The 13,929-nt window shown below is 41.8% G+C and overlaps 1 protein-coding gene across 1 annotated transcript; it reads right to left on the reverse strand.

The window, feature by feature from the left end:
* Nucleotides 1-6,151: 6,151 nt before the first annotated feature.
* Nucleotides 6,152-10,951, reverse strand: tent5ba (terminal nucleotidyltransferase 5ba). Its single transcript, XM_069143126.1, has 2 exons — nucleotides 10,528-10,951; nucleotides 6,152-7,735 (listed from the first exon to the last, which is right to left on the reverse strand). The coding sequence occupies exons 1-2, from the start codon at nucleotides 10,675-10,677 to the stop codon at nucleotides 6,707-6,709; spliced, it is 1,179 nt and encodes a 392-aa protein (XP_068999227.1). The 5' UTR covers nucleotides 10,678-10,951; the 3' UTR covers nucleotides 6,152-6,706.
* Nucleotides 10,952-13,929: the final 2,978 nt, after the last annotated feature.

Genomic DNA, 13,929 nt, shown 5'->3' on the forward strand with positions numbered 1-13,929 from the left:
CCAGCTAAGAGAACTTTTTATTTTATTTATAAAAGCAGACATGTACTTATGTATCTGGCCGTATTTCTGAACATGTTTTAGGGAATAAATCTTAAAACCTAGGCTGCTGCTGCTCCAACAGCCATCACAAACAAATGTAAAAGGCAGGAGGACTTTCTATGATTTCTAACAGGGATTTACACTGTAGTCTTAGTAAATAATTGGTTTATGGATTGAATGATGAAGAGAAACTGAGCTGACAGTCCTACCTCAGACATTATAGACTTTGGATTGGGACAGGGTGGAGGATCGGGCCGGGCATTGCTCCCCTCAGTGGGTAAACTCTACACACTGCAGCCATTCAGTTGGCTCGGCTCACTGGATAAAGTTAGGATTGTTTGTCAGCGGACTGTAATGCCAGGAATGCTCAGCGCTGGCTCCCCCTGTGTGCAAGTGTCTCTCACACTTTTGCCTTTCCACCGGCAGTTTGCATATGCGGTGACACCCAACGCTCCCTGAACTCTGAAGTGAAATAACAGATTCTATTTCTCTCCTGCAGGCTATCTTGGTATGAGGCACACACTCCAAACTTCAAACCACCACGCCCTTTGCCTCCCACCTCCCCAACCGAGGCTGACCGGTCCATACTCTGCACTGGCATTTTCGAGCATGTTCCATCTGGCCGTCGTGACATCACTTTCTAAATGAGCGCAAACACACACACACACACATGACACACACACACACACACACACTGGTCTGATGATTCACAGCAATGGTCAAAGCAGTGTCCAGCTGCATCCGAGTCCCACTGAGTTCCTCTAAAAGTCTGCTTTCTGGGGTTTTAATAGAGATTAATTATGTTTGACCCGAATACAGCATACAGTGTACACACTCATACTGGATCCACTGGAGCTTACTCAGAGGAAGAAAGCTTGAGTGCATCCAGGCCAAAAACCTTTATTACTGTGCTGCTGTCCAGAGTTCCATGTTTCCATCACTATCCCGTGCAAACCGGATGTTCAACTTTGGGGATTTCTAGGTTTTTACAAAAGGATTACGAGTGTATTTGGTGAGTAAACAAAAAAAAACCTAAAGTCACATGCTCTTCGAACCTTTTCTAAGATGAGTGGATAATTTCAAAATGCCTGAAAGTTAATATTTTGGAGAAAACTGTGTTTTAGAAACTCAGAAACTTACTTTAAAGTCCTAACAGGTATTACTGCAATCATGATGGTTTTAAATTATAGCGTCGCTTTGCCACAGCTGTATGGAGGCTCTTCCCTTGTGCAGAACTGCTGATGAACTTGTGGACATTTCTCAGTGCTGTACCCCAGCAACACAGCAACACACAGACGGCAACACACACATCTCCACCAGCTGAAGTTGAACTGTCATCTTGCTCCAATCACGCAGACATGTGTTTCCTTTTTGCACACTCGGGATGATGTCACATCCACAGAGACATGTGCTCCCCGAGTACAGCTTAATTTAAAATATCTTCCTTATCCTGACTCAGGTCAGTGTGATCAGGATGAAGTCTTAAGAAGTTTGTACTGCACCAGGGGACACAAACACGGAGAGAAAATATACAACAAACAGTAGGGCAGAAACTCCCCGCGGATAATGGCTAAGTGGGACATTGTAATCGCTCCCTTGGGTGAATAAAGCCTTTCTCAGGAGAGGTAATAGCACACATACTAGGCGAGGGGTGTTTGATTTGTGTTGTGGCAAGAAATGGTGAAATCTCTGTCATTACTGCGTCTCTGGCCTGTCATCACCCTGGTTTCACGCAGACATATGCACAGAACCTCAGCCCACACACATCCACATCTCCAAATTAAAGCCCGAATTAAATGTCTCGGAGATCTCATACTATTATCCCTGGGAGAAAATTTCCACCTCTGTCATCTAGAAATGGCAGCTGATAAAAATCATTTTAATCGGCTGTATTGGTTCAACGTCTGCTCCTTGGTTTTCAAACATTACTTTACTTTGAATTCTGCTGTTTTTTTCAGTATCATAAATAGATCACAGTTACAGCTAGAAGCCAGGGAAACTATCTTGATATAAGGATTAATATTGTCGTAATAACCATAAAAAACATTTGCGTGTCAGCTTGAGTCGTGTGTAAACACACACACACACTCTGAGGTAGTTTTGGTACCTTTTTGCTGAAAGCTCATCAATGAAAACCACAAACATTGTTCCAAAACAAGCAGTACAGGTGATTATGACAAGTTAACCAGGATGTTAAATGCAAAATCCTCATCAGGACAGGCTTCAAACCAGCAAGAAATAATTTCCAGTGTGTTTACTTCAAAATTACAATTACACCGAGAGCAAACCTTCACCATAGAGCATTTCATTGATCCTCAAACATTTTCATCCTTTTGTTGAAGCAATATGCTGTTATTTTATACAGTGGAAGGAGAATATTCATGTTCAGGGATAAACACGTAACAAGGCAATGAATATCAATTGCTGAAATTTTCCATGAACTGCACGTGACAGTGGAGGAAGGTAAATTAGGAAAGCCCATTAGAAAACATACGGTCATTTACGATCCTGAATCCAGCATCATGAAGAGGTCATGACTTCAACATGCAAATGGGATTGTGTCATTTTTTTACAACCTGCAAAGATATATATAATATCAGTACCCTCATTAACCATTAAATGCATTGTTACAAATGTGGAAGCAGGCTGCATCACCTCTACTATTTGGTATAAATAGATATGAACCATCTTCAAGCTCTGACTAATGCAACTGTAGCCAACAAGACTGGAAAGCCTGTAACTGTCCCAAGATGCGACACACCAAGGAGATTCAAAAGCCCCTTGTTTACTACATGTCACTTGGTTTGATAATTTAATCAATTTGTCAGGGAATTTTCACAATATAATAATATCTCATTACAATCAACCAAATGGATACATAATAATAATAATAATAATAATAATAATAATAATAATAATAATAACAACAACAATAATAACCTTATGAACAGCATCTTTCATACAAGAAATGCAGCTCAAAGTTTTTTACAGCAAAAAAATTACAAGCAGCGCTTCATATACTTTGTATAAAAGAACATAAAAACGTGTTAAAATGGAACTTTAAAAACATAGAAAAGAAATAAAATGCATAAGACCAAATGAAATTAAACACAAGACATTAACAGAGTTAAAGAATAAAATAAAGCAAAACGCATTTTAAAAGCACAGTAGTGCAAGTGCAAGAGAGCTTCAGGTAGAGTTAAAGGCTGAAGTAAAGAGATATGATTTAATATATTTACTGAACTAGCATCTCTTATACAGTGGGTACGGAAAGTATTCAGACCCCTTTAAATTTTTCACTCTTTGTTTCATTGCAGCCATTTGCTAAAATCAAAAAAGTTCATTTTATTTCTCATTAATGTACACTCAGCACCCCATCTTGACAGAAAAAAACAGAAATTTGTGCAAATTTATTAAAAAAGAAAAACTGAAATATCACATGGTCATAAGTATTCAGACCCTTTGCTGTGACACTCATATTTAACTCACATGCTGTCCATTTCTTCTGATCCTCCTTGAGATGGTTCTACTCCTTCATTGGAGTCCAGCTGTGTTTAATTAAACTGATTGGACTTGATTAGGAAAGGCACACACCTGTCTATATAAGACCTTACAGCTCACAGTGCATGTCAGAGCAAATGAGAATCATGAGGTCGAAGGAACTGTCCAAGGAGCTCAGAGACAGAATTGTGGCAAGGCACAGATCTGGCCAAGGTTACAAAATAATTTCTGCAGCACTCAAGGTTCCTAAGAGCACAGTGGCCTCCATAATCCTTAAATGGAAGAAGTTTGGGACGACCAGAACTCTTCCTAGACCTGGCCGTCCAGCCAAACTGAGCAATCGTGGGAGAAGAGCCTTGGTGAGAGAGGTAAAGAAGAACCCAAAGATCACTTGGCTGAGCTCCAGAGATGCAGTAGGGAGATGGGAGAAAGTTCCACAAAGTCAACTATCACTGCAGCCCTCCACCAGTCAGGGCTTTATGGCAGAGTGGCCCGACGGAAGCCTCTCCTCAGTGCAAGACATATGAAAGCCCGCATAGAGTTTGCCAAAAAACACATGAAGGACTCCGAGACTATGAGAAATAAGATTCTCTGGTCTGATGAGACCAAGATTGAACTTTTTGGGGTTAATTCTAAGCGGTATGTGTGGAGAAAACCAGGCACTGCTCATCGCCTGCCCAATACAATCCCAACAGTGAAACATGGTGGTGGCAGCATCATGCTATGGGGGTGTTTTTCAGCTGCAGGGACAGGACGACTGGTTGCAATTGAAGGAAAGATGAATGCGGCCAAGTACAGAGATATCCTGGAAGAAAACCTCTCCCAGAGTGCTCTGGACCTCAGACTGGGTCGAAGGTTCACCTTCCAACAAGACAATGACCCTAAGCACACAGCTAAAATAACAAAGGAGTGGCTTTGGAACAACTCTGTGACCATTCTTGACTGGCCCAGCCAGAGCCCTGACCTAAACCCAATTGAGCATCTCTGGAGAGACCTGAAAATGGCAGTCCACCAACGTTCACCATCCAACCTGATGGAACTGGAGAGGATCTGCAAGGAAGAATGGCAGAGGATCCCCAAATCCAGGTGTGAAAAGCTTGTTGCATCATTCCCAAGAAGACTCATGCTGTACTAGCTCAAAAGGGTGCTTCTACTCAATACTGAGCAAAGGGTCTGAATACTTATGACCATGTGATATTTCAGTTTTTCTTTTTTAATAAATTTGCACAAATTTCTACATTTCTGTTTTTTTCTGTCAAGATGGGGTGCTGAGTGTACATTAATGAGAAATAAAATGAACTTTTTTGATTTTAGCAAATGGCTGCAATGAAACAAAGAGTGGAACATTTAAAGGGGTCTGAATACTTTCCGTACCCACTGTATCTACATGTGGTGTGTTATTAGCTAGTTTTTTTTTACCTGTCTTTTAGCAGAAGTTATAATTTCTTCTCATATAGTGCTCACATTCTTAGTAAAGTTTAATCTAACAACCACCAACCAACGAATTCCAGCATAGAAGCACTGACCGCTCTGGATTTACAGGTAAATGAGAGATTAAAGTCTTTACACACATTGCTTTGAAGGTATCAGGGGTCCAAGGCCCCTTAACAATTTAATCTGACCATGGCAGCAAAACAATAGAACAAAAGTGAAAGAATTTCGTATTAGAAACATTAGCAGGCTTACTGTAGTTTATATTGGCTCTGTTCCTCCAGAGAACCGACGCCGTGACCGAAAAACCAATACCCCGTGTTAAACAGATTTATTCAAAGATAGGGAAGCGCAAAAAAAAAGTCTTGAATAACACCACATTTCTAATGCTGCCTTTCAACATCAGTGTGGAGAGCTCTGTGAAGAAGAAATTAATGCGAGTCACATATGGTAAAATTAACTGTGTTTTTTGTTCTGTCTTCAGAGTAGATGTTGACTCCCATAGAGACTAGCACGGCTCGAGAAGATCCGAGATCTGCTAATAATCTGTATGAGCGGTGTCAATCCTAAACCTCTTTTAACAAACTTTAGGCTATGCCTGTAAAGATTTTGATTTTGACTGAGACAAAATGACATGGATATAGTATCAGTCCAGCAGACTGGGCCGGGTTTCCAGTGGTAACATGGGTGGGAGAACAAGCCAGCCTTTGTTGAAAAGCTTTGGTATCACAGAAGAGAGAGAAGTCATTGTGCTTTAGAAAACCCTCCTTATGGTTCATGTCCTCAGATTGTAACGGATCCTCAGCTCCAGTTTAACAAATGAAACTCACTCCAGCCAGTAGTATATGCATTTCAATGGGTCTGGTTACTGCAAATGAACCGGCTTGTTGTCATCAACTTATCAAGTGTAGGACAAACAAACATCCGTCCCTACAGTGGAAACCATGACAACATTTGAGTCGATCTGTGTGTGTCAGTTTTTAGTCAAATCTTCTCACATTTAAAGGAAGCGTGCAGTTTATTGTGGCCTCGTGACAGAAAACAACTTGACTGTGCGAATGGAGAGGCAGATGAGATAATGACCGGTTTAAACTAACTGCAGCCCTTAGAAGCAAAGAATAAAATGTCAACAATCATTACAGGCCAAACTGAACATAAAATAACCACAATACAAAAAAACTGGGGATTTTTCCTTTTTTTTTTTAATCTCACAAAAATGAATGCTTCTGTTCCTGAAAAGAGAGACAGAGTAATCTAGAAAACACTGAATGCACAGTTCTCAGTTTACAGATGTATTTAGAACATTTTATGGTTCATTTCAGGCACTTGGAATTACAACAACATTCTCTCTCTGAACAACAAATACATCTTTGGTCCGGTATGTAATTTAAAAAAAAGATAAAGCCAGAGTATGAAAATAACACCAGCTTCAATGTTTGTTTTCTCAAAAATGTATTTCTCACACACAAAGTTTTCCAAAGACTTCTTTTTTTCTTTTCTTTTTTTTAATACTTAAATAAGATATTACCGCTACATCTCAGAAATGACCAGCAATCTTACAGATGTTTTGCAATGTAGAGAGAACAAGTGAGAAAAATGAATGTGTCGGCTCAATTAGATGTACAGCAGTACAGGATTGTTTTAGTCAAGTCACATTTGGCAAACATGGGTTTCTATCTTGTGTGTTTTCATTCTACGTCCTGTTAAAGGGCGACCTGTGCCCTCTGACGCCAGTTCAGCTGCAGGGCAGCCACGTCTGATATGAATTACTGCATGGTGTGACTTGTGGCAGCTGCACATGTGCAATATAGTAATTACTGAAGTTGATGTCCTGTACGTATGGCGCTGGCTGGTAGTAACACGTGACGTTCGTCACAGTGGGGATGGCATTCTGCTCAGCTAGCACCTTCAGCGCCAGCATGGAGATGAGGCTGAGCGTCTGGCGCCGCTCGTGGCCCATCAGACAGACGGTGCTCTCGTTCACGACTTGGTGCAGAGTCATCAGGCACTCGTACCGTTTGTGCTCCATGCCAGCAAAGTGGTTCTGCAGGTAAGCCTCCAGCTTCCTGTGCTGCTCACCAATGTCGGGGAAGTCAATGAAGAAGCGTGAGCACATGTAGCGCTGCATATGCTTCATGTCTCCCTCTTGAGAGGCGCTGAACCCTCGCACCAACAGGTGGCAGTACTTCAACAAGCCGCCACCTCTGATTTCTTCAGGGCTGCGTGTAGCTATGGTCCTCTGACACAGGTGCTCCATAGCCTCCTTAAAGTCCCCGTACACGCTCTCCCCAATCACGGTGGGGTGAAAGCTCTCGGACATGGGCGTCTCCGAGCAACGGTCAAACAACAGCAGAGAATCGAGGCAAATCTGGAATGAGTCCACGCTGAATTCGAACTGCCGTCGTAAAGAGTCCACAAACTTAAGTTCCACGTTCTTGCCCGTGTTGTTGGACAGCGAGATGAGGCTCCAGCGGTCTGTGTCGTTACAGACTTTCACCAGTTTCTGTACGTAGACCTCTTTGAGGGTCAGTGCCGTGATGCGCTCCTTGGAGACCCCGGCAGGCAAGAAGTCCAACAGGCAGTCCAGCACGACGTCTTTCACCAGACGGAAGGCCTGATCGTCTTTCAGCGGCACACCGAAGATCAGGTCGAGGTCCTTGTAGCCCAGTCCAGTGTCCTGATGGAGCACGTGGCTGGCAGCCGAGCCATTCAGCCTCACGTCCTTAACGCACACACCTCTCTCCTCCAGCCTCGCTCGCACCACCTGGACAGGGACGACATTATTAATTCATGACAGAATTCATACAGGTTCTTTCCAGAAATGTTTTTTTAAATGCCCTTGTAGTTTCAGAGATGACACACACACGTAGAGATGTCTGTGAAGTCTGTGATCCAGGTCCATCTTCCTCTCGGTCAGACTGTCACATTTGATCAAAGTCATAGTGATAAGAATTATAATCCTGACCTGTAACCAAGAAAGAGTCTGTGTAGGACCAGTGCTGTCCAACAGAAACGGCAAAAAAAATAAAAAATAAAACTTGTTAAATGCCAAAACCTCAGTCAGTAACGGTCCCTTCCTCTGTTCCAGTGACCTGCACAATGTTTAAATGTGGCTATCTCGCCTCAGTGCAGCCTTTAAACAGGATGATCTACAGCTGGAGAGGGAATGCCCACTGCTATAAAGGTGCAAAGGGGAACATGTCCTACAATAATGCATCAAAGTAAGTAATCTTCCCTGAAGCAAAATCCCAATCTACATGTGCGATTAAAACTTGCTGTCCTCAGGACATTTAGACGCAATTAAAGCATTCAGTGGAAACTATTAGCGTCCACATCCTTGTTGTATCTGGCAAACCCTTTGGAGAAGTTAGTCATATTACTCAAATCAATATACACGGCAGATGGAACTGACGCAGACTGTAAATATGTGCTTTACTGACTGTGTGCGTAAGCTGCATTTGGACTCCACAAATACTTCTATTATGCAAATAATAACTGCAGACAAAATGAAACAGTGAAACCTGCTGCAAAGTTCAGTTGTTACATCTCGCATGGAGTCCTAAATCTCCCTACTGGCAGTGACCTGTCAGATTAGTGTCTATTAACTCTCTCCCAGGGTGATCAGATAACATGATGGCTCTATTTATACATACTAGGTCAGGCTATAGACAAACAAACTAGGGCTTTAATAATCATTATCTATAAAAATCGATTGATCAGTCAATTATTTTTTTGATTAATTGATCGGAGGTTTGGTTTTTTTTAAATAAGTGTTTCCCAAAGCCCGAGGTGCAGCCTGAATTGTCTTGTTTTGTTTAAACCAACAGTCCAAAACCAAAAGATATTCAGTTTATCATCATGGAAGCCTAAAGGAGACAGAACATTTTAACACTTAAGAAGCATAAACCCTGACTTTTATCGGTTTTTCATTTTAGAAATGACTCAAAACAATTAATCTATCGGTAAAATAGTTGGATATTGATTTTCTGTCAATCAACCGATTGATAAATTGAATACTTGTTGCAGTTCTAGAACATGCATTTAAAGTTAACCCCACACAAGGGTGGAGGAACAAATCATCACAGCAGTAATTTGTCGGTCGAGAGCACTGTGATCATTCGACCATAAAGTGCTGCAGATTGGGTTCAAATTCCAATCAGAGGCAGAAATAACTTGGTCGCTGAGTGTTTCCGTCGCCTCCCTATCAGATCGGTCAGAGCAAAATTCATGGTCACACTTTAACACCTCTCCTTAGTCATACATGCTTTGATGCTGGCGAGTAGCTCAAGCACAGGTATTATTCTGCTGGTTTTACACCAAATCCTGCCAAAAAAAACCAGCCTCCAGCCTCTTTCCGCTCTGTCTCCCTTCTTTAGAGAATTTGTTTTTAATTAAAAAAAAAAGCAAGTGAAACAAATTCCAGGAGGAGTTGTACAGCACAGTCTGATTCACTTATAGGCTGTGGGCCGCAGGTCTGGGAACAGCAGGTGCTGCTATATTGGCTACAGTGTTGTAACTCCTTGGACTTGAGCGCTACATGCTGCAGTGGATGCTCATATAGCAGCATGTTTATCCCTCTAACCCTGCTGGCGGGACAAAGGTCCTCACTCTCACTCATGCCGCCAGTGATCCACAGAAGAGGCACAATTACACAATAAAAGCCGATTCAGAGATTTATGATTGATCACTGCCAGCTCTAAATGAATCCATGTAACAGATGGTAGATTTTAGTAAAACTAAATTATACAGCGTTTCCACAAATCCAGATGAAACACAAGTCCCCACAGTCAAACCTGCATTTAAGCCTTCTGCATGTCCAATAGACCATTCATCTTCCACAGCCACAAGCATGAAGCTCTGAGCTTCACAGGCTTGTTGAAATCATCTTAAATATGTCACCATGTGAATAAAATGGAGGGTAGGAGGGGGCTTGGGGTGGGGGGGGTGGGGGGGGTAAAGACTAACATGGCATTTTCTCTGCACTTTAATGCAAAGCCAGCAACTTGGGGATACCACAGGGGAGGTGAAATGTGATCCGGCCACAATGCAAGAGAGGCTGGAAATGTGGAGGGACTTTGGCATCTGTGAGAGTCCAACCAGGGGAGCTGTAAAGGCAGTGTACTCTTCACTGCATGTCCTCCAGCCTGTTCTTTGAATGTGATGGACACAGACAAATCAACGACAATCAGCAATTCTACATTTTGTTATCATATATTAAAGAGACTACAGGGATAAAGTTACAGAGATATATAGTTTACCTGCAGAAAGTTTGAGACAATAACCTCTGGAAATAAATAGCAGTGCCGTTAATTGGGGGAGAAGATGCGAGATTCAAGCTTGCCGCAAAATGAGGAAACACAATTGTGATCCACTGTGGAAATACAATTAAGTAAGAAAGGTCCCCGGGAATGTCACATCTTTTGTGGATCTGTGGCTCAAAGTGAGGTTTGGAGACCACCAGGAGTAGTCGAGGGGTTTCCATGGAGTTAAAGAAAAACAAATTACTGTGTCATTTTTAGTTGTTTTTTTTTAATGTGACCGAGTGTGGGTCGGTACCTGGACGATCTGGCGGGGCTGCACGGACAGAGTGGGGAAGTTTCCACGGCCGTGGATGGGCACAGCCTCCCCGAGGATCGAGTCCAAGCGCTGCACCTGATCCCAAGACAACACACAGAACCGCCGACTCTGATCCGAGGCTCCAGACATGGCGACGTGAACTTTAGGTCCCCCCACCCCTCCAAAAAATAAAGAAATGAGCAGATGAACCGGCGCTTCCTCCTCGATGAGTTCTGTATCTGCTCTCTCCAAGACGAGCCAGATATCCCTGAGTTGTCAGCGGCGAGCGGGGTGCGTTTATTAATCTTAAAGTGAAGGGTAGAAAACAAGTTAGTTCAGTCTCAAGTGCGGAGGCTCGGTAGTGTGATTAGCCGCTTCCTCCGGTGTGCGCCGCTTAAATCCGGTCAGTCTGCAAAGAGCCTATTCATGTGGACGGTCCAGAGTGTTTAAAGCCTTCTCATTAGCATGAGCCCCCGCGATTGGCTGCGGTGTTTGGTCACTGATTATTGGACGCCCCGCCTGCAGGAAACACCCATCGTGTGACGTACTTCGCAGCTTGCTCTCCAGCAGCCATCACTCTGACGAGGTTTTCCCCTCAAACAGGTTTTATGGTCTAATGATCCAGTGATGCGCATCAGCACCACTAGAGATAAGCACTTGTTTGTCATTTACGTCACGGTGAAACAGAGTGACTGATTATGAAGTTCAGATTATAGCTGGACAAACAACAACTGTTTTATTTGAATGATTTATAGAGACTTGTAAGGGGGGGGATAATAAATCATTTACACATAAAAGGACAAATAATAGAAGAAAGTCAAAAGGAACATAACGTTATGAATTGTAGTTTTTATGCTTTTCTTTTTTGTTTATCATCTCAGCCTCGTACCTTCTGGCTCCAGTTTGGGAACCACCGCGCAAGACTAGCAGTTTGTTACTTCAGTTTGTCTTTTTCCCTTTATACAATATGTAATGTTATAAACACTGAAGCAAAAATGCAACAAAAAAAAATTACACATCCTTCTCTTTAAAGACTTTGAAGAGAGTACGGATCTTACAGGGGAACTTTTTTTTTAAGAAAGGGGTTGAAGTTCGAGGACTTTTAGCCAAATTGAGTGAGTGAATTATATTTGATTGTAAAAGCTTGTTTTTTGGGGTTTTTTTTGCCTTTTCAGGCTGATTATTAATCACAATAATAAAACAAACATTTAGATACTGAAAAATCTAAAGGACACAATATAATCAAGCAAAATATAATATGTTGTAATTTCTTCTTCAGCTTTCTTGCATATAATATGTGATTCAAAGGTACTTTCATAACGTTGTGGTGTGTACCAGGAGGCCCCAGAGACGTCTGTTACTACCTGTCAGCTAAACTAGGCTAGTTCGCTTTTAGCTGGGTTAGTTTTATCACTGTTGTGATTAAAGTTCGACTGCTTCCTTATTGATATATGGTAGCCTATTTCAAATTCAATTTAAGACATTGGAACACAAAAATATAAATAATGGGTAAATTATCTCACTGGCTAGCCAATTCCCGTCATTGCTGTAGTTTTCGGGGTCTTGTTCCACATGCAGTTTATTTTAAATTTCTTCAAAAATTTCCCAAAACATTTCTCAAAAATTTCCCAAAACATTTCTCAAAAATACAAATTTAAAAGAGCACGTATACAACCACCTACCCTATCTGGTATTAATCAGACACTATAAAACAAAATCCTGAAAAATGTTTTGCTGAAATCCAGAAGCTGGGTTCAAACTAATAAACTTGTAAAATGCTGCTAACCACACATTGTAAAACAGTACGTCTTCATACCTTTGAGTTGTGTGTTTACTCAACCAGTGGAACATTAAAGTCTACAACCACATCATTCATTGAATGTGCTCATGACTGCGTGGGGGTTCATGAAAAGGCTTAGATAACCTGTCAGCTATCCATTTTACGTTTTCAGATACCTCACTCCCATCGTTTTCCACTCTGGCTGCTTATCTGTGAAGCAGATTGTGTTTTTATTTGTATAGGTGCACAGACAAAGACATTCCTCTTGTCTGAGTAGAAGAAATTTGTCTGCTTTTATGTCCAGTACCGGAGTACGTAGTGTTCAACCTGAGGAGGTCTGTACACGTTAAAATTGCTTTGTTTTACTGGTGAATCTGTTGTCTGATGTCAATTCCCTCAACTTTTTTTTTATTCTCTCTGAATTTACAAAGTCTCTCAGGAGTGGACTATGGCCACTCTGCCATTGTCTTCATCCCGTATCCTGTCCTGCGCACAGCCTATTATGTGTTTAAATGCACTAAATATCCCTTAATGAGGGACTTCACACAATGGTAGACATTACTCACAATAGCAGACGTTACTGCTTCAGTGATGAGAAAGCCTTTAGATTGTTCCACTGTATAATTTTCCAGTGAAAAATGCAGGTGAAAAGTAAAGTAATTTCCTCTTTTGAGATATATCATCATGTATAAAGTCCCATACTTCTCATATTTGTCCACGCAGCATGTTTGTGCTCCTGTAAAATGTTTACAAGAGAGTAAAGTTATATTATGATGGACCTGTGTGAGTTTTTAGCGACGCAGCAATAAAACACAAACAGACAGAAACACTTGCTCGTAACTGTTTTAGTTCACACACTTTTCAGCTGTTGTCAACAAACCCACATCTGGAGGTTGACAATGCCTCACAAACCCCTGAGAGGCCAGGTGGTGGTCTCCACAGAAGATCAACTCAAATCCTGTGATGTCCACATAATCCTGTTTCTGTGGCAACCGCATCCACGGTTGTCGGGCAGCTGGGCAGAGGCGTCTCCAGCTGAGGGTCCTGCCAGGTACCGATGTGAGACATCTGCGTCATCTGACTATAAATAACCCACCATGTGGGAGCTGTGCATCCTGGGAGCAGAGCCAGCATTTATACCTGAATGTGAAACACTTAGGGGACAAAAGAACAATGATGGCAGATAAATGTCAGTCCTCTTGACATTCTCAGGTTCCCTCACAGCCCCGTGTCAGAGGGAGACTCTCGGATATGAAGGCAAGACATTCATGCAGTGGAACAAAAGCAGCTAATACAATGAAGACTTGATGCCTGTATCCACACACTTAGTATACTGTATATTCCATTACCTCTATACCTTTTGTTAATGCATATTACTGTTATTGTTACTGGATTATCTGTTTATCCCTGAGTTGTCATCCTGCGGGAGCCATGTCAACAGAGACTGTGAGTCTTACAGGCGTGGTGATATAGACAGTATTTAAACACACCTTAAACAACTAATTCATGAGGCAGGAAGCAGTCTGAAAACATAACCAAACACCACGAAGCAAACAGTCTTGAGTGCATAATATTTAAGACCTTACATTAAACTCTGAAGACATACGTGCTCCTTTTTTTTT

The sequence above is a fragment of the Embiotoca jacksoni genome, unplaced genomic scaffold (genome assembly GCF_022577435.1).
Source record: "Embiotoca jacksoni isolate LCO1_2020_lvr unplaced genomic scaffold, fEmbJac1.0.p SCAF_11, whole genome shotgun sequence".
Lineage (NCBI taxonomy): Eukaryota > Metazoa > Chordata > Actinopteri > Embiotocidae > Embiotoca > Embiotoca jacksoni.

Excerpts from the sequence above, each read along its gene's own strand:
- tent5ba (XM_069143126.1), bottom strand. The coding sequence starts at position 10,677 with ATGTCTGGAGCCTCGGATCAGAGTCGGCGGTTCTGTGTGTTGTCTTGG. Across the intron at positions 7,736-10,527 it reads AGCCCCGCCAGATCGTCCAG|GTGGTGCGAGCGAGGCTGGA; the intron begins GTACCGACCCAC and ends GTCCCTGTCCAG.